Source organism: Macrotis lagotis, chromosome 1 (assembly GCF_037893015.1).
Source record: "Macrotis lagotis isolate mMagLag1 chromosome 1, bilby.v1.9.chrom.fasta, whole genome shotgun sequence".
Lineage (NCBI taxonomy): Eukaryota > Metazoa > Chordata > Mammalia > Peramelemorphia > Peramelidae > Macrotis > Macrotis lagotis.
In genome coordinates, this window is record NC_133658.1 from 690,073,487 (window position 1) to 690,095,580 (window position 22,094).

The 22,094-nt window shown below is 35.8% G+C and overlaps 1 protein-coding gene and 1 pseudogene across 6 annotated transcripts in view; both read right to left on the reverse strand.

The window, feature by feature from the left end:
* The window catches only part of RAPGEF4 (Rap guanine nucleotide exchange factor 4), a 351,048-nt gene that overhangs the window by 276,312 nt on the left and 52,642 nt on the right, over positions 1 to 22,094 (reverse strand). For all 6 annotated transcript variants that reach the window (XM_074215698.1, XM_074215700.1, XM_074215702.1 and 3 more), the window contains exon 4: positions 685 to 831. In XM_074215698.1, the coding sequence (XP_074071799.1) occupies positions 685 to 831 (147 nt within the window). The remainder of the gene's footprint in view (positions 1 to 684; positions 832 to 22,094) is intronic.
* On the reverse strand, positions 8,362 to 9,232 carry LOC141523311 (small ribosomal subunit protein uS5 pseudogene; annotated as a pseudogene).

The following is a 22,094-nucleotide window of genomic DNA, read 5'->3' on the forward strand; positions in this document are numbered from 1 at the left end:
GCTGGCTTTGCTATGACTGCAGATGAGATTAATTTATTACCAATGCAGGTCATAAATGAGTTCAATAACTGAGAGACTTTGGTAAGCAGCAGATAACTGCAAAAACCAGCAGGACCCGTTGTGTCCACTCACTGCTGTGCCACTCTCCATCCTGAAGTTGGCAAGAAACCAGACATTATTATGGCACAGCCACCTACCATATGTTATTATGGAGCATAACACTTTAAAAAGCATCTAAACAATACAGGCATTAACTCTATGTGTTGTACGTTACTGAGCAGGTAAAGATGAAATTTTTTAAAATTCAAAAGGGAATGCCAATATTGAGCTCAAAATCTATACTAAGACTTTAAGAACACTCTAGATAGTCTTCTCTTAGTAAAGAATACATCCTTAGAATAATCTCTTAGAAAGACTGCTCAAGCATAGGGGTAAAGCATAGAAAATACTAAGTGATCATTTGAGAAATAATTATAAGGTATATAATAAGATACTTTAAAAAAAATAAGGATGTCTGTCTCAAAATGAATCTCTCAACTCATTTAAGAAGTGAATGGGAATTAAAATTCCATCTGCTGATTCAGAATGGAACACATTAAAGTTTGATTGTAAAGTCATTATACATATTACAGTTTTTTATTTTTCTAAAACTACATTAATTGAAAGAGAAGCCTTTGAGTTTACCTCCCATAGTGCTTTAAAGTCTTTCTGTTCGATGCGGAGGAGTTCACTGCACTCTCTAGTAACGATGGTAGCATGGCGGGGAGTGTTATCCAAAATCGACTCTCCAAATGCTGTTCCAATTCCCAGAGTACAGATTGTCACTGCATCCTATAAATGCAAAATAAATAATTGTTAGAGAATTTAAATGTTGAGGGAATGTTTGGGTTTTATCCCAATCTGTTTTAAGAAAAGAAATGGGATTGTCCCAGTAAGGAATATTACTTAATCCATTTCCCCTGAAAAAATTGATTTACTTCAGTGGTGGGAGGTTGAAGACAGAGAAATAACAATTCAGTTGGGATAAGAGGAATTGGGAAGCCCAAATAATGAAACCAGGGATAGTGCAGAAACTTAATTCTAGTCAATGATTTCAGCTCCACGCAAGTGTTTGTCCAGAGCTGGTACTAAGTAGCAAAACCAACTGTGATGAGTATACTTCCTTCCTCTTCCTCTGTGTAACAAATATCAGTCAATTCTGGGACTTCTTCACAGCTCTGGACAAAGACTTGTTAGCTAGATTGTTATTAGAGTTAAACGTTATGGTTCGAAGCGAGATTTTTAGACTACATCTACATTTCATTTATTGCTGAGGCTATAAACTCCATCCCTAGTCAGTGGCCAGCTTTCTGTTGAAAAACTTATCTGAGCTTAGCTGGGCTAGTCCTAATGAAACATGGCAGGCCATACATAAAGAACAAACAGAAGTAAGAGTTCAGACTGATCCATCAATCAAAAAAGATTTTGTGAGTGCTCCATGTAACTGATGTTTATCATTATAGAGCTTTCAAGGCCTACAAAATGCATTACATACAATATTTCAGTTGAATATCATAACAACCCTTTGAGGTAGGCACTACAGGTATCACTATCTATATTTTATAGATTAAGAAATTGAGGCTTTGAGAGATTAGATCATTTGCTTATGGTCTTAGATTTAAGTCTTGGATGTAGGACTTGTACCAGATCCTGTCTTCATTCCAATCAATTAATAAGCATTTATTAAGTGTCTACTAAATGCCAGGCATGGTTTTAGGCTCTAGAATTCAGAATTCATATACTTTTCACTCAAGCACACTATGCTCCATGTTAAGTATGATTCTAGGCAATATAAAACTCATACAAAAATAATTACAACATGCTTTCTGAATTCCAGGAGTCTACAAATTGGTGAAACAAAAATATATATACATAGCAAATTAACTGGAACTATTTGGGTAGTATGGTATAAGAACCAAATGAAAAGAATAGGAAGATCCCAGAAGTATAAAACACAAATGTTCAAAGATTAGCATAATTCTCTAAATGAAATATTCTATTTTATCTAAATATAACTATTTGTAACAAGGATACCTTTATATTCACTTGCCCTTTCTCTTTAGGTTAATCAACTGAGTGTGTGAGTCATTTATTCAAACCTTCAATCTCCTTTTAATACAAAGATGGAAGGTAAACCCAAAGATAATTGCTCTGGGAATTATTATCAAAGAACATTTAGATGAATGTGAAATGTTTACTATGTGGAGTATAGCAAGGGGTCTAAGGAAAATTTGAAAATAAAATTCAACTTAATTTATGATTTATAAATTCAATTTTATTTTATTTTCAGTTCCATATTCTCTCCCTCCTCATTATTCCCGTTGAGAAGACAAAAAGAAAAGAAAACCCACCAAAATATGTAGAGCTGTGCAAAACAAATCCCTTCAATAATTATGTCTGAAAAAAGGAAGCAAATGAAATATAAGAAAATATGCTTCCATCTGCTCTCTGAGTCAATCAGTTTTCTATCTGGGATTTGGATAGCATGCTTCATCATGAGTTATTTCAAATTGTGGTGGATCATTGCTTAAAGTCTATTGAATTTAGCTACATCTCAATGACTTAACAATCTTTGTCTTTTCTCTAATGGCATGTATAAAAAAGAAAAATAGAAATTAAGGAGGAATTAGGAACAATAGAAGACAATGATATGTTTCTGAAATTTAGAAGTGGAAGAGAACAGAGAAAGAAAAAAGTAATTTCCTTGTCTTTAAAGGGGGAATAACAATATTTATATTACCTACTTTACAGGGTCGTTTTGGAGAATACAGTTTTATATTCAAAAACACTGCAGCAATGGCAGCTGTTAAAATAATATAGCAATTCAGATATTTATGAGCACTAATAATAAGTGAATTTTATGCAATATTATTTATGAAGTTTTGAGGTAATTCTGTTTTAGATGATGCCAACAGCCAGACATTCTGGAAAGCAATATGCGAATATATAATGAATATATCACAAACTAATCTTGCCTTTTAACCCAGAGATTCCATTCATAGGATATTTCCCAAAGTCATTATAAAAGGGGGAAGGGGAGGGAAGAATTAACTATATGAAAGTATCAGTAGTTATTCTATCTTTAAATAGTACAACTACTAGAAACAGCCTGTATCTAATAATCAGAGAATGGCTGAGTAAATTATGACAATAATATAAAACACATTTATGGAACTGTAATAATAAAAAATTATGCAGATGAAGAAATATGGAAAGGGAAATAGAAACAAAGAAAGTGAAAGTTAAAGGGAAAAAGCAAAATGTTGACAAACAAGATGCAACTTGGACAGACCTGAGAGGGGATACAGAATTTTTTTTTTTTGCTGGATTGTTAAAGACTAAATGTTATAAGATTTTAGCCCTTGTTTTTTATGTTTATTTAATTGCTTTAATTGATGATGATAAGTTATTTTTAATAATTATACATAAATATAATTTCAATTGTTTATAATTTTAGAAAAATAAATAAATGATGCCAAAAGTTACATAAAAGTCATCTGAAACAAATTTTCATTCCTTCAGGTACCTTGTTGTGGCAAATAAACTATGGGAAACACACAAGAGTAACTCTGTGTTAGGAAATACAGTTTTCCTTTCATGCATCTAATACATGATAATAGGCAAATGTTATTAAGATCAAGTTAGTAACTCTGTAATCACATTACTAAGACAAATGTTCATAATAGTCCAGATCCCTGAACCATGGAAAATTGCTTCTGTACAGATATTATCATATAAAATTGTGTTCAAGAGAATAAAATCAATAATTTCTAAGAAAAGAATTAAAGAGCAGGGAAGAATTGAAGGATGTTTTCCAGGAAACCGAGTTGAACATGTTCGTCTTGAGAACTATTCACGAGAAGATTCCAGGACTCTGGGTGTTTTGTATTGTCTCTTACCTTAGTATGTTCACCTCTTAGCAACTTGCAGATTCTGTTAAGGATGAAGGATGCATGATGATTTGCTACAACACATCAAAAACTGTTAAGAACAGCAGACTTTCATGTATTATTTGCTCTCCTGATCAGCTCCTCTTCCCATCTTAAGTGTTTAAGATACTTCATAATTTTAGGTAATAAAAACTAAGTTGTTGATAGTACAAAAAGTTTATATTGCTCTTGGTAATTTAGCTTTTCATTCTGTCTACCCAGACCTGTGAAATTTATATAGACCAGTTTCTCTGCTCAGTAGCAGCTCTGATTTGTTGAACCTCATGAATAAGAGGATTTTGGATTATTTGGGAATTTCCTTTGTAGTTACTTTTATGTTTCCACCATTAAGCAAAACCTGGTAGCATGGAATCACCATCTTAATTTACCCTTGGGAAGTCTATGTCCTATTTCAAAACTAAAAACCATAATGAGCCATAAAGACAAAACCCAAAATGAGTCTTGGTTCCATTTAAAAGGATCACAGGTTGCCATGAGGGTCCTCAAACCCTCAAGATGATATATACTCTTATATTCCCTGGTAATGGAGATAACAGATCTATCTCTTAATTCTCTCAATGCCTCTTTATGTCCTCCATAGGATCTTCCACACTGTCCTGACCATAGTTTAATAAATGGATGGATATATATATATATATATATATATATATATATATATATATATATATATATATATATCACTTTAGGTGATGCAGTGGATAGAACACTGAACTTGGAATCTGGTGAGAGAAAGAATGACTGGTTGACTCAGTAAATGGGAGAAAATAAGGATGCCCTATAGAACTGTTAGACAAATAAGATACAAATTGGAATAGAAAGGATCCCTAAAGAATAAGTCCATAAATCAATTATTCCTGTTTATCTTGCCCCTATTCCAAGTACAGTCAAGTATTTAAACCTAGATAATTTATGCAATATCTATGTATATACATACTTACATATACATACTTTCTCCAGAGGGAGCTAGATCCATAGACACTTGAGCTGCCATATGCATGTATGTATGTATGTATGTATGTATATGTATATTGGCCATTCAGTACATGAGATACATGTTGAAGAGTGCAGACAGTCCCTGATTTAAGGAGCTCACATTCTAATAGGAAGATACATGACATAGAGAAAAGTGGTGGCCAGGGAAGGATGAAGTCACAGAGATAGTGTATGAAGTTATAGGGCAATCACATTGTGCAGCCTTTCCAGAAGCCATAAGTTGATTTGATTACTGTTCTCAGAACAGAAAGTAGAAAAGTAGGTAGGATGAGGAGCAGCATATCTATGACAGATAGAAGACACATTTGAGTTACTGGTCCTGGTGAAGTGTAGTGAACTTTTACCAATTAATAAGGATATGCTAAAAGATGAGAAGTGAGCAATATGGGCTATGTGCAAATAGTGGATAGCAACTTGTTTTGATTACAAATACATATTTGAAAATACTTTAAGCAGAGTAAGTATATATATGGATGTGCACACAAATAGAGAGTAGAACTTCATAAAAATGAATTATGATGGTTTTGAATATATTACATATACATTGAAACAATTGTATACAGTAAAAGCTTGTTATATGGTCACTCTTGATAGTGATTGTTCTGCCTTCTGACACTATAAAATTATGGCTGATATCAGCATTATCCAAACAATGTCCATGTTATTTAAAAGGCTTACTCATGATGAATATATGATCTTAATATTTTTAACTTAAAGAAATTTGGAAGAATTTACCAAAATACTTTCTAGATTCAATCATTTCTACCTTTCTTTCCCTTCCTTCAAGTGTAGACATATAGTTAAACCTAGATAATTCATAAATTTATTCTTTAGGGATCTTTCCTATTCTAATTTGTATTTTATTTGCTAACAATTCAAAAAGATGTTTTAGGGAAAGTAAAGGTTGCAAAATGTTATTGGTTGTAGCAATTTCAATTAAATTTGAAATGAGACATGGGAATTATTTATATGCATCGTGTATCTTTTCTTTCAGATTAGACAAAAATTTATTAAGCATTTTCAGCATATTTAACATCCAAGGAACTTTATTACAATGAATGCGAAAAAATAGTAAAAAGAAATATGTTGGCAAAGCTAGAGTATATTTTCAGTGTGAGGAGGATTACACTTAACTTGTAAAACTTCTTAAAATAAAATGTTATTGCTATATGGTTATATATCATTAATATATCATAACAGATATATTGATATTTGTTATATTGGTTCCATATCTCAAGGTATGCTTCTCTCCTCCTTTGAAACCATGACTTAGAAGAGAAATACATAAACATGTGACCCACAACACTCCTGAGTGTAGAGAAAACCAAAATAAAGCATAATTGACTAATATTTAGCAAAATAAATTAACTAATAAAAAGAAATATATAAACATGTATGGTTTTCTAAGTGAATATACAGACCACAGGGATTTCTACATACATTTTAGTGGTTCTCGTTTTGAAATTTGACACCAGTGATTTTAACAAAAAAATGGTAAGAAGGAAAAAAAAAGAGTTCAGCAAAATTAACCAATACCTTCTTTGAAATGTTCTGCACCAAAAGTCTGTATCACCATAAAGAAGTTTGGTGGAATGACAAAAAGAATTTTATTCTCATATCTCTTCTTTTTTAAATAATTAATTTACATTTTTATTTATTTATACATTACAAAAATAGTCTTGTTGTAAGAGTAAACATAACCTTTCCTCCCCACCACAAAAAATAAAAATCTTCATGATAAATAAAGGGAAAGAGAAAAAAACACAGCTTCATTCTGTGTTCTGATACCATCAGCTCTGTCTCTGGGATGGGTTGTATTCTTTATCATAAGTCCATCAGAGAAGTTTACTTCTATTTTTTTCCACAGTTGCTATTGCTGATTGTAATTCCCTCCATCCATTCTTCCCCATTACCATTTATTATAGTTTCTCTCTCCTTTCACTCTGTCTCTCTTCAAAAGTGTGCTATGGGGCACTGGCCCTGGGGTCAGAAGACCCCAAGCCCACATCTCACCCCAGAGACCTAGCAACTGCTCATCCCTTTGGTCCCGGACAGGTCATCCAAACCCACCATCTTGCAAAAAGTAAAAAAGAAAATGTGTTATATTTGACTATCCTCTCTCATGATTCCCCCTCCTCTCCCTGCTGTCCCCTTTTTCCCATCCCTTTTACTTTTTCTTCTAGATTTCTACACCCTATTAAGTTCGTATGTTGTTTCTTCTCTGAGCCATTTCTGATAAGAATGAAGTTTCCCTCATCCCCCCTCCCCTTCCTCCCCTTCCATACCATTTGCAAAAGTTATTTCTTGACTCTTTTACATGAAATATCTTAGCTTATTCTACCTCTCCTTTCCCTTTCCCTTTCTCTCAGTACATTTCCTTTACACCCTTTCATTCCATTTTTACAATATATTATACCTTTAAATTCAGCACCCTCCTGTGTCTTTGTCTATATATGCTCCTTCTAACTGCTCTAATAAATGAGAAGATTCATATGAGTATTATCAGTATCATCTTCTCATGCAGGAATACATGCAGTTCAACATCATTAAATCCCTTACAATTTTACCCTTCTTGTCCACTCTCTTTATGCTTCACCTGAGTCCTGTACATGAAGATCAAATTTTCTGTTCAACTATCTGGTCATTTCAAAAGGGACATTTGAAAGTCCCTGTTTCACTGAAAGTCTATCTTTTCCCCTGGTAGAGGATGTTCAGTTTTGCTGGGTAGTTGATTCTTGATTGCATTCCAAGTTCTTTTGCCTTCTGGAATACCATATTCCAAGCCCTAAGAACCTTTAATGTAGATGTTGCTAAGTACTGTATAATCCTGACTGTAGATCCATGATATTTGAAATGTTTCCTTTTGGCTACTTGTAATATTTTCTTTTTGACTTGGGAGTTCTGGAACTTGGCTTCAATATTTCTGGGGGTTGTTTTTTTGGGATCTCTTTAAGGAAGAGATTGGTAGATTCTTTCAATTTCTATTTTACCCTCTGCTTCTAGAATATCAGGGCAAGTTTCCTGTAGAAATATTTTAAAAATGAAGCCAAGGCTCTTTTCCTGATTATGACTTTCAGGTAGCCCAATAATTTTTAAATTGTTTCTTCTGGATCTGTTTTTCCAGGTGAGTTGTTTTTTCAAAGAAATATTTCACATTTTCTTCTAATTTTTCATTCTTTTGATATTGTTTTATGTCTTTATTCCTCACAAAGGCATCAGCTTCCTTTAGCTCCATTCTACATTTGAAGGAGGTGTTTTATTCAGAGAGCTTTTCTTATCTCCTTTCCCATCTGACCAAGTCTGGTTTGGGGGATTTTGGGGGTTTTTTTTGTTTGTTTTTTTATCTAGCAGGCATAGTTCAATTTATTCCTTGTTTATAAAAAACAAATCTTATGTGGTTGCCACAGCAGCTTCCTGGGTCCTCTGAACAGACACTTGAGTGTGAGTCTTCACAAGATGATCCGTGAATTCCTGATAGGGAGACTTCATGAACACAGTCTCCTTCCACAGGTCTGGAATTAGGTAGCTGTATGTTTTAGAGATGGCATCAAAGGTGGCTTTTAGCAAAGTTGCCCAGAGTTGCAGTACAGTCTCTTGCAGAAGTGTAGCAGTCATCAATTCCAGCCATCATTAGGAGCTTCTTAGGCACAAGAGCAGAAACAATGCCAGTACCTCTAGGGGCGGGGATCATGCGCACCAGAACCGATCCACATCACCCAGTGACCTTTCAGGGAACTGTGTGAGGCTTGCCAATCTTGTTCCCCCAGGAGCCACGTCTCACAGGATTGATGGAAAGCTTGGCCAGAATGATAGCACCATGAATTGCTGTGGCCACTTCCTTGGAACACTTGACACCCAGACCAATATGGCCATTGTAGTCACCAATGGCCACAAAAGCCTTGAACCTGGTACGTTGTCTAGCTCTAGTTTGTTTCTGAACAGGCATGATCTTCAGAACCTCATCTTTCAAAGAAGATCCCAGGAAGAAATCTATGATCTCAGACTCCTCGATAGGAAGGGAGAAAAAATAAATCTCTTCCATAGACTTGATCTTCATGTCCTTGACGAAGCAGCCCAGCTTAGTGACAGGAACCCACTCCTTGTCTTTGGCCTTTCCTCCCCGGGCCTGCAGCCCTGGTCCCTGCCTCGGCCTCCGCTGCCGAAGCCACCACAGAAGCCACCTCGAGCTCCAACTCCCGGGCCCCTGCCCCCTGCCCTGCTCCTCCTGCAGTACTAGCATTGTCCTCCATTTGGTGTTCACTGGAAGTACAAGCCCAAGTCTATTTTTTAAGGTATTCATCTCCTCATTAACTTTTTGGACCACTCTTTCCACTTGATTTAAACTGGTTTTTAATATATTGTTTTCTTCATCATTTTTTGGATCTCCTTCTCCAAGCTGCTGACTTGGTTTTCATGTTTTGCCTGCACCTCTCTTATTTCTCTTCCCAATTTTTTCCTCTACCTCTTTTACTTGATTTTCAAAATCTTTTTTTGAGCTCTGCCATAGCCTAAGCTCAAATCCCATTTTTTTGGAGGTTCTGGATACACAAGCTTGGATTTTCTCATCTTCTGAGTTTGTGTTTTGATTTTCCATGGGACCAAAGTAATTATCTATGGTCAGGTTCCTTTTTTTCTGTTTACTCATTTCCCCAGCCTGTGCCCTGGTTTTGGAGTGCTTCCTGAGCTTTTGAGTATTATTGGGACACCTCCTGCATGGACCTCAGTTCCTTCAAGGTCTTAAGAGAGGGTCTGACTGCTCTCCTGGTCTATGTTTTTGTCTGTGGATGACCACAAGTCCTCTCCTCGGTTCTGGAGCTATGAAGAGTGTCCCTGCTCTGTGGCAATGGGAGGGTGGAGGGGCAGACTGCAACCAGGGTCTGAATATGGGCAAAGCACCAGAGTCATGTCCCAGGGACAGAGAAGAGACTTTGACAGTCTCTCTCCACCCCCTTATATTCCTTGGGCTGAGTGCTCTGGAAGCAGCTGCTAGGACCTCCCTGTTGGATGGCTTCACAGCCCTATTTCCATTTCCTGGGATGTGAGCTGTGCTAAGGACCAAGGCTGTTCTGAGGAGGGCTACACTGGTCTGAGTTTCATGCTTGCTCTGGTAGAGGTCAGCCTGCTGTTCTTCCAAGTTGTGCTTGGTGTTCCCTGTGTTGACAGGTCAGGAAGCAGCTTCTGCTGCTAGGACCGGGTGCTCCCAGGAACCAAGGCACCCCACAGGCTATTCCCAGAGTTCTCATATCAATTATTTGGGACCATGTTTGGTTAATGTAATTTTTCAGCATTCAGTTTTGATTGTTTTGTTGTTCTTTTTTGTTGCAATTAATGTATGTATTATTTACCTAAGTTTTGAAGACTTCAGTTCTGTATCAAATTCTAAGTTTTCTTCATGCTTTTTAGATATTCTTCATATTTATTGTTTCTTAAAGCACAGTAATATTCTATTATATTTATGTACTCCAATGGGCATATTTTTTGTCCAATTCTTTGCTACCACAAAAAAGTGCTGTTATAAATATTTTTACATATTACAGGGCCTTTCCTTTTTATTATTGACTTTTTTGGGATATACACTTAACAGTTGAACCTCTGGGTATAAGGACATGGCCATTTTAGTCACTTTTAATCACAAAGCACAATTCCAAATTACTTTATAGGACAACTGGAACAATGAACTATTCTAGCAACCCGGGCTTGAGGTCAGAAAGATACTCAAGAGCTCACCTAATTGAACAGTTTTAAGAGATGAGGAAACCAATACACAAAAAGGATAAAGGGGTTGTCTAAGGTATCAAAGGCGTTAAATAGCAGAACCAGGATTGAATTCACATTCTTTTATTGCAAATCGAGTGCTATTTGGAGGCATTAGACCCAGCTTGCAGATTTGCAAAGGATATGTGCATAGATATTCTTCAAAGCACCAAAAATTTTAGTGATTAAAAAGTGTCCTAACCCCTACCTATATGTGTGTATATATATATATGTGTGTGTGTGTGTGTGTGTGTGTATGTATGTATATATATATGTGTATATATATGTGTGTGTGTGTATGTATATATATATATATACATATATATATATATATATATATATATATATAAAACAACACACTTGTATGGAATATATCTCATGAAGTAGAAATAGAGACAACACATGTCATTGGTACAAAGAAGTGGGGGGAGCAAGCATTTGTTAAGCACCTACTGTATCCCAGACATTGTACTAAGCACTTTACAAATATTGTCTTATTTTGATCCTCAGAGCCCTATGAGGTAGGTGCTATTGTTGTTATTCATTCATTTTCAGTTGGCTGATTCTTTGTGACCCATTTGGTGTTTTTTCTTAGCAGAGACACTAGAGTGGTTTGTTATTTCTTTCTCCAGTTCATTTTACAGATGAGGAAACTGAGGCAAGAAGAATGACTAAGCCAGGGTCACACAGTAGGTATCTTGGGCCAATATAGCCAGATAGTATGGTCAGATATGAACTCAGGAAGGTGGGTCTTCCTAACTCCTTTTTAACAGTTGAAAAAACTGAGGTAGACCTAGGTTAAATGACTTGCCCAGAGTCACACAGCTAAGATAAATGTCTGAGGCTCTCAGGTCATCCTGAGTCTAGGCTCACTGTAACACTAACTGCCCAACAAATAGGTGATGAAATTCCTATTAATATAAGTGGGCACATTTTCTACAATTTATTGTCATAGAGAGTTGCCTGGGGCACTGAGAGGTGAAGACATTTGCCCAGGCTCATAGAATCAATATGTAGCAGAGGCAGGACCTGAATCTGAGGTCTTTCCAGCTCTGAAGTCAACTCTACCCTATTCCCTTTCATATATACATATGGAAATGCCTGTATGCATATATGCTACTAAATGATAATAATCGTAATTCCTGATGTACTTCATAATAATTTCTACTTTATGACCAATTCCAATGGTTCCTATCACTTTAGGTTCTTTTTTAAATCTCCCAATTTAGCAGTCAAATGGTCTGTAAAATATTTAAAGCCTCCAGACTTACTAGTCACAGGAGTCTATGTTATGAGGTCTGATATAAACCAAAGAATTCTTTTGGAATTTTGTTGGAATTCAAATTGTGACTATCTACATTACTAATATTACCATTGTAAACTATGTTTTCCTGGAGCACCTTAGTACTGTAGAGTGGTTGGGTTTTTTTTAAATAACCTCTACTAAAGACCTATCCTGATACTAATTGCCATCTTGGAAGTGGTCCTGAGTTCTCCAAGTTTCGCTTTGCCCAAACAAATGACAACTCCCATCTGACTAGAATGAATGACTTCACTTCCCAGACCAAAGCACCAGCCTAACTAAATTCCAAGAAGCTCACATCAGGAGGATGATGCCAGTAAGTCCTAATATTTGTAGCTAGAAGGACTGTGACTAGCAAAGGTAGAAAGAATATCCACATGAAAGAAATCATCAATCTTTAATTCATATTCAAAGTCAGCTTCTGTTTAAAAGTGGAGTATTGCGGTTGTGCAATGGTAATGTGTCATTATTTAAAAAGATTGTATCTAAGCTAAATAACTACACCTATAATATTGCTTTACAAATACATAGCTGTCATTTGAAATTCAGCTTCCCAAAACCACTGAGAAGATATCAAGGTGAAATAAAACTTCACTAATAATAAAATAATAAATTCACTAATAATAAAAAGGGGCTTTGCAAATTTACATATAACTTGGCAGACAAAATTTTTAAAATATATTATTCTATGTCTCCAGTCAACAAACTATCATTTTATTGGCATCAAATATTTTTATTCCATAAATTAACTTGACATGAATGGTTTGAATAAGATAACCTTCTACTACTGAAAATTCATAGCTTTGTGTACATGTTAGAATAACTTCCAAGACTTCAATTATTCAATGTGGGGGAAACCTCTTTTATTCTTTAGATTTTGATAGAGTTTGACCTCCCTGCACTAGGTCACTTTTTTTAATCACTCAAACTTATTGAGTGTTCCTGAGTATTTTTATATAATAGAATTTAATGCAACCTGATCTCAGAGCTTGTTTAATAAACTTTATTGCATTTACTGTCAAAAGGAAAAATTATTTACTATCAGAGTTAGGGTAAACACATTTAAATCAAAGCCTTCCATCCAACAAACAATAAAGAACCTTCTTCTGTTACTTGAAAAATATATTCTTGGAATTTGCTTGCAAAGCCACACAAGTCATTAAGTAGAGAAAAGTTCTGATAGGATAACCCGGGGCACTTTGGTTTAGGTTCATATTTTCTATCCAAAGATACTGTTTTTGAATCTTAAAACCTTTCATTACTGGATTCCATGACACTAGAAACAACAAATGCAATCTGCTGTATTTTAGAAAACATATCAATTTTTCACTGACTTTCATAGGTATGACTGTTCGCTCCACCAGCAAAGATTTCAACCCATTCTTGCCTTGTGTTGTTGCCTAATTTTTGTCTAAGTAATCCTGAAAATCTCTCACAGAATACCTACCCTGAACCTTGAACTCCCTATGTGAGTGTGTATGTGTGTGTGTGTTTGTGTGTTTGTTTATTTCAAGAATAGAAATTCAACATAGTGTTGTTCATTTATTTGTTCTTATCTTATGATTGGCCCATCTCTTTTCTAGGCATAAATGTAATCTATGGTACTTCTATCAGTGATAATATGTCTCAACCTACTTTCACCTATTATTACCATCATCTTTTGGGATATAAGAAATGGTGATTCTTCTGAATTTGAAGTGTTCTATGATCAACAGGAGATTACATATATTAATTAATCAAATACATGCTATGAAATACAAAGACCAAAATCAAATATTATCTGCCTTATAGGAAGTGACATCCTACTGTTTATAAAGATGGGCATCTCAGAACCACCCACTATATATTTCGCAAACACAGCCCAGTCCACTTTCTTTCTAATGAATTGCAGCTGAAGTAATTGTACATATACAATTCCTATCAAGTTGTCTGTACTACTCGTGAAGCAACTTAATGAATGTCATATTGACATCACATACATTCTATTACCCAACTGAATGCCATCCTCATAAGTATTTCTATAATACTTTATATTTTATATACAATTGTAACACAGTATAAATTAATTCATTTGATCCTTCCAACAACCCTATAAATCATTATCCTCCTGCTCTTAATTTTTCAGGTAAGGAAATTGTATCTAGGAAAGGTTAGGTGACTTGTTTGGGGTCACACAGCTAGTAAGAGTTTAAGATAGTATTTGATTCCAATTCTGGTACTCGTGCCCCTGTACCATATAATTGTCTTGATATTTATTTTAGATGGCCAATTCAAATCTTTACCTCTTTAATTTTCACCTACTTGCTTCATCTATTTGCAATATCAATATTTTCTGAATGGTCGTGGTCTTATTGAAAAGGCCGTATGGTAATCTAAGAATCAGTGAAAATGAAAGGATGTCATCCATAAATGGGAGCATCATGACACACTTTGCCATTTATGGGGGGACTTTTTCCCTTCTTGTTTGCAGGAAACTCTACATGACAGTGGTGAGACCTATTCTCTACTGATGATGATGATGATGATGATGATGATGATGATGATGATGATGATGTTGATGATGTTAAGGACATCTTTCCAGGAAGTGATCCAGAATGCTATGAAGAAGCTCACATTTTAAATACTGATAAATAGTAAGGAATTAGAATTACCCTTATTAATTATATTGATTAGCAAGCATTCTAGAAGAGTTCTTTTATTGAAAAGAGAAGGGGAAGGGGAAAAGGAAAGGGAGAACAATAGGAAGATGGAGAAGGAGAAAAGGAAAGCGGAGACAAGAAAGAGGGAGCAAGGGAGGGAAGGGAAGATAGAGAAGGAGAAAAGGAGAGGGAGAGGAAGAAAGGGAGAGAAGTGGAGAGGGAGAGGAGTAGAGAGAGACAGGGAAAAAAGAAGGGAGAGGAAGAGGGGGAGGAGGGAAGAGGGAGAGGGAGAAAGGGAGAGAAGTGGAGGAGAAAGAACGGGGAGAGGGGAGAAAGAGAGGGAGAGACAAATAGAATCCGAGAAGGAAAAACGGAGAAAAGCAGAAATCAAAGGAGAAAAGGATGTGGGAATATATGCCATAGAATAAATAGCCTAAGTATCCACACATACATTACTGGGAAGACTTAGAGATTTAGTCTTTTTTTATGAGAGATAAGAGGACAGCATGAATTACTGAGGAGCGAAAATTTGTAAACAAATTAGTTTCCTAAATTTCACCAAAATATACCTGTGTTTGACTTTGTGTTTCTCAGAGAAAAATGAAATTGCTAAGCAATTTTCTTAAATATTCAGTTAGACTGCCAAGTTTTCTGCTTTTTGACATTCTATTACCGCCCCCTCGTGGTAAAACTACAGCTTTGTAGTCAAGGCTATAGACAAATATTGTTCCATGGCTTTTTAAACTGAAAAGGGCTTTTGAGATTATCTTAAGTCTGAATTCTTTATATTGGAGATAAGGAAATTAAAGCCCAGAGAGTTGAATTAGCTTGTTCAAACTCAAACCACTGGTAAGTGGCAGATATGAGACTTGACTCTAGGTCTATCGATTCTATGTCATGCTCTCTTTCTATCAAACACACATGGCTGTCTTTGTTTTATTTTTGTCAGACTGTCACTTATCACATTAGATTATTAATGGTTCAAATAGAAATTTATGAACTAAAACTGTAGATAATTTAATGGACCAGCGTAGTATTTTCCTTTTTTTCCCAAAATTAAATTCTATGAAATAGATTCTAATTTGGTTAGATTTTCTAGCCCTGCATTCCTTGGTTTTGAGCTAAAGTCTTCCTATCATTGATTTCGAGACCTTACTAGGTACAGCTCTAAATCACTTACTGGTTTGTTGACTCCTCCTTTCTCTTCCAATTGCCATTCTTTCTTCCTCCCCCCATAAGATTTGCCAATATTCCCAACAGGGAGGGCAATATAACCAGGGTCATACTCTTATTTTATGCCCTACTTGACTAGCATGCAGTCAGTACACATCCTCCCTTTCATACATGTACTTTTCTCTAAATCACATAAATATCTTTGGGGAGTAAAGGGAAGAAATGTGAGTAAAGGGAAGACAAGTGTCTTTACAAAAATGTGGGAAGACAAATGTCTTTACAAAAATGTTCCTGCCATCCACTGTGATATCTGCAAGTTCATTTTCATTAGTCCAAAACTTACCTGAAGGGTTTGATTCCTTAAAACAGTGCAGAGAAAATATATGCTTATATGGATACAGACATATAGATGTGTGTGTTTACATACCATGCATATAAATTTATTTTTACTAAATTTTTGGCATACTGGTTATATTCCTCTGAAATTTATTGAAGAACTAAGATTGCATTTGTTATTGTTATATATAAATAAGAGAGGGAAACAAAAAAGTCTTCTGAAGTGTCGAAAAGAAGGATGTGTCTTTGTGGTAATATAGCACCCTCAGGCATCTCTCCTAAGAATGGGGCATCCTCCTTAGAGAAAGCATCCTGAGGGAATGAGACAAATCTCAGTAAGGAATTCCTCCAAATGAAAATTAAATGAACTAGTTCTAAAGTGAGGTTACCACAAAGTCGGGGTTTCTTAATTAAGGGTTGATGAATTTTGTTTTTTAAAATCTGTTTAAATAACTGTATTTCAAAATTATTGGTTTCCTTTGTAATTTTTTTAGGTTTTTTTTTTTTTTGCAAGGCAAACAGGGTTAAGTGGCTTGCCCAAGGCCACACAGCTAGGCAATTATTAAGTGTCTGAGACCAGATTTGAACCCAGGTACTCCTGACTCCAGGGCCGGTGCTTTATCCACTAATCCACCTAGCCACCCCTCCTTTGCAATTTTATTTTTATTTTATGCATTTAAAATATTATTCTGAGCTGCCCATAAGCTTCATTAGCTTCCAAAGGGAATCTATGATATCGGAAAGATTAAGAACTCCTACCCTAGAGTAATATAAGGAAATTTGTTCATAGAGGGTAAGAAAAGTCAAGAAGTGAAGACAAATAGAACAGCTGGGGAAATCCAAAGAACACAGGCAATCCTATGAAAACAATTTCAGGGACATAAACATGAAAAGTAGGAACAAAAAGCACACACACACACACAAAAAAAAACCCCAGTAGATTTTGTGTATATAAAAAAAGAAAGGCTGAGTCAGGGCATTTCTTCAATTTCAGTTCAGGAAAGACTGATGACTCAGGTTCTGAAGCATTACCAAGAAGCACCTAGGGCCTGAAGCTGGCTCAGAGCAATGACTTTACTTCCTCATCAATCAGAAAAATTGATGTACCTAAGTACTAGATGTTTTATTTACTTGCGTGGCTTTCTTCAAGTCACTTCCATCTCTTGGAATTTTAGTTTTCTTATCTGAAAAATGGGGGGTTAGACCAGATGATCTGCAAGGTGTCTCCCAACTTAAAATTTCATGATTCCTAAGAACAAGGTATGAAGGTGATGGAAAGCAAGAGTGAAAAAGAAAAGATGAATAGAGTGACCCAGAGGGCTATGTATATTATGGAAGGCAATAGCCTGCATGAAGAGGAGAGGCCTATGAAGTAGAGAGGGCTGGGAAGAGACAAATTGAGTAATATAAGATTTCTTTCTTAAATAAACCTGCAAATCTCATTGTGACCCCATCCCTCCCCCAGAACTGTCCTCATGACATCTCCCCCAGTTCTGTCCCATCTCCTCATTGCCCACTTTTTCCACAGTCCTGATACCATCAGAATTCTCAGCTGAGTTCAGTTCCCAAGAAGTTTGTGTAAAGTTTTCATTTTTTTCTGAAATTAGATGAATCTTCCTTTTGTATTTTGTATATTCAAAGATCTTATATTGGCATCTGCAAGTAACTTTATCTTTTTGTACAAAGTCTGTGAGGAAAAAAAGGTAGTGGAAAAGGGAAGGCTTAGGAGGAAATCATTTACTCCCATTTCTAATTATTAGTAGTAAAAACACTTGTAAGCATTCCAAAAAGGGTGCTTTTTACAGAAACCGGAAGGTAAGGAATAAACTATGAATAAACTATGATGCTCCTTGAAGGAGAAAAGGTCAAAGTGGAAACAATAGGTAGTAGAAGTGGAAAGGGAAGCAGACTAGCCAATCTCTTGAACTAGTGAGAAAAAGGAAAGGGCTGGATAACTATTGTGGTAATGTTTTCCATGACCACCCATTTTTAACCTATATCAAATCATTTTCTTTCTCAATGGGGGAGAAGGGAGAAAATTTGGAACTCAAGGTTTTAAAAATAAATATTGAGACTTGTTTTTGTATGTAGCTGGGTGAAAATAAAATAAAAATAAAGTGTAACGATTAAGTAAAAAAAAAAAGAAAAGAAAGAGTAGTAAGGATAGAGAAGGATGACTAGGGTATGTATAGGTATACACAAATGTTTCCAGGCATTTATACTGGAAAGAAGCCCTGCAGCACTAGAAAGTCTTATCCTTCAACTCCCGGTACTTCCATCCCCCTTCTCTTATTTCCCCTCAATTCCTTACTTGAAAAATCTTAACTTCCTTGTGTCTTGTTTCCAACTTCTGTAAAAGGAGTCTAAAATACTTCCAGATCTAAATTTCATTAGCCTAGATTCCTTACCTAGAAATATGCTAATAAATATTTAAAAACCAGATCTATTTATCAAGCTCAGATTTGTGACATTTCCAATTTCTAAAATGTAAACACTCACATTGGAAATTTACAATTGGTTCCTGAAAGTCATTTGACCCGGGCTCCAAAAAAGCCTGTATATTCCCCATAGCTACTCCTACTGTGTCGTCATGCCTACCCCAAAGTTCTAGAGACACTGCTTGGGTCACAGAAATAGTTAGAAACTATGGAAGTTCCTCTTTCCTCTTTCTAGTTAGATGATTTCTTGATGCGCCATAGTGAAGTTCTGAATCCATTTTCCATTGAAATGGATTCTTCTGAATCCATAGAATCACTGCCTCACGTAATAATTAAATTCTAGAGCAGTAAATTTGCAGTAGCACCATATTTCTGATCGATTATTATATATGAGTTTTTGTGGATTTTTATAAAACAAATGACCTCAAGTAATATTGGCTCTATGTAGAAGTGTATTCTGAGTTCCAAACTGCCAACTTATTCTAAATAAACTTTCTAAAATATAACATTCTTATGAGAACTGACTATATTGGAAATAGGATTCCCTAAACACTTGATTGGAATACACATTAAAGAAAATAACCTGGGGTGACTAGGTGGTACAATGGATAGAGCACCAGCCCTGGAGTCAGGAGGACCTGAGTTAAAATGTGACCTCAGACACCTAGCTGTGTGATCTTGGGCAAGTCACTTAACCCCACTGCTTGCAAAAACAGAAAGAAAGAAAGAAAGAAAGAAAGAAAGAAAGAAAGAAAGAAAGAAAGAAAGAAAGAAAGAAAGAAAGAAAGAAAATAACTTGCTCTTAAAAAAATTAGCACTAAAGATAGTAAAAACTCAGGGTTGGATTAACTGCTGAGAGCAGACATAGCATAAGCTTTTTCTTATTCTAGTTTGCTTTTCTGTCTTTTTTTCAGTTAGTTAGCTCCCTCTCAGATCCCAGACTCTTTCTCCTGAGATGTAGAGAGAGGATAGGGACTCTCATTGACTCTCATTGAGAACTGCCAAAAATTTGGAATTTGAGGAAGGAAAGTCAAATAGAGCATTTGACTTTGCATTTGAGTCAGAAGGCAACTGAAGAAGATGTAAAGACTCAAGGTCATGCCAAGAACATGCCAAAATCTGATGTCTTTGGTCACTGTTTCCTAGAGTACTTGTCTTGAAATGTTTAAGTTTCAAATCATCGTGCCCAGGTAATGCTGCAATAAGCCAGCAGCTGAGAGTTGACCTCATACAAAGTCCCAGGATCTCTGGGTAGAAAGAACAAGAAATCCCCTTTACACTATAGCCAACAAATATCAGAAATACAACTTTTGCTTCAAAGATCTGTATTGTGATGTGGAAGCTAGTCTGAGATAGCACTATTTGTTAGGAAATTCATGTTTAACTCTCTACAGCTTCCAATCACTGGTACTAGTTTTGCCAAGGTGTTATTTGTTTTGTTCTTCATGAGCATATGGACCATAGCACTTTCTTCACAAAGATACTGGAATGGTTTGCCATTTCCTTCTCCAGTAGATTAAGGAAAGCAAAGCTTACATGACTTGCCCAGAGTCCCATAACTAGTCAATGTCTGAAGCCACATTTGAGGAAAATCTTTCTGATTTTAGGAATCCATACTATGCACTGAGCCATCCACCTGCCTCTAGACTCAAGTAGGACAAGCCTAAGCCGCCTTTCTTATGGTTGCCTTTCCATAGTTGAAGACCATTGCAAATGTCTGTTCCCTACCCTCCAGCCTCAAGACTTCTCCAGCTCCTTGACATAGCTATAAAGTCACTCAGCATCGTGGAGGTTTTTCAACTTGCTTCGTTTCCTAAAATATAGTACCCAGAATTGAATGCAATACTTTAGCTATGAGCAAACTATAATTATAGGGTATATTGAACTATTATGTTCTTTATTTTGCATTCTATGTATCTCTTTAAAAAGTCCAAGATTGCATTGACTTTTTGGTTGATATGTGAAACAGTTGAGTCTGTATTTAATTAAAACTACCAAGATCTTTTTCCATGTGAACTGTCTAGCCATAATTTATCCATCTTGTTACTTTATGAGATTGTTCTTGAATCCAAATACAGAATTAACATTTATCACTAATAAATTTGATCTTATTTTTATTCAACTAATTGTTCCAGCTCATCAGTACCTGTATGGATCCTGGTTGTATTGTCCCAAGGGTTAGCTATCCTGCCCAGCTTTGGGATCCTCTGCAAATAAGACAAAGCATCCTCTCTGTTTTCATTTGACAGGTTAGTAAAAATCTTGCATGGTAGAATAGCTCCCTCTGGTGGTTTCTTCTGCTTCTGAACTTAACAGTACAGTCATAACTTGGACAGCCCTACTGAGCAGAACAAAAAACAAGACTAGACGACATCATAACTATACTTTGCAAGTTTGACACTTTCCTCACACTCCAGCTTTCCTTTAAGGTTGCAGTTTCCTACTCTTTATGGCTCCTCTGTATTTTAGGACCCCAGTGTTATCTTGGTGTCTTTTGGCTTCACAATCAAAACTTGTTCTCAAAAGTCATTCTGAGGTCCCCAGTATTTCAATTTAAGTCTCTTCTCAAGTTTTATAATTAAAGACTTTGTCTCCTACTGAAGTAATTTCTCACACCTGAAAGAAATCAGGGGAGAATGGGGTCCTCTCGAACTGAGCTGCAATAAAAGGTCTAACAAATCTAAGTGATCATAGGATCAAAGATATAAACCTCAAAGGTTATCTGGTTTCCTTTCTCATGGGGAAAATGTGGTCTAAAGAAGTCAAATGACTGCTTTAAGTTGCATATTATAAATGAACGAACATAGAAATGAATGAATCAATAAAAAAGAACTTATTAAGCACTTGCTGTGTACAAATCACTGTACCAAGTACTGGAAATACAAATAGGAAAGCAAAGTACTCCCTGATCTCAAGGGGATCACATTCTAAAGGGGCAGATAACAAATACAGATTTCAACTTCGAGTCAGATGGGAAAGTATTATTTTTTAAAAATGAAAAGTATTAAGTGTGAGAGGCAATATTTTAACCCAGATTCTCCCATTCCAAACCCAATACCCTTTCCACTGTACCCTGTAAAAAAACTCTTAAAACATACATCATCTATGCCAAGGATCCTATGCCAATTGGACAGGTTGGACAACATTATGTTCTTGCCTTAGATACAAAATTAGTGATGCTGCTACTTCCCAACCTTCTAAAACCATAGGTCAAGGAATGTTATATCCTCACTGATGTGTGATAAAAGTAGCCCCCCCGGAGGAAGACCCTGATCCATACTAACAACCCTGGCAAATGTGGAACCCAATCCATGAAAGATGAGTTGATTCAAGAATCTACTGAAATCAATTTATTCCTCCTAAGAATAAATCATGGAAATTTTAGGATCATGTTGCAGAATGTAAAAAAATATCTGAAAACTAAGAGGACATTGTACCAAAGCTAAGTATATCATTTGTTCTTTGTCTG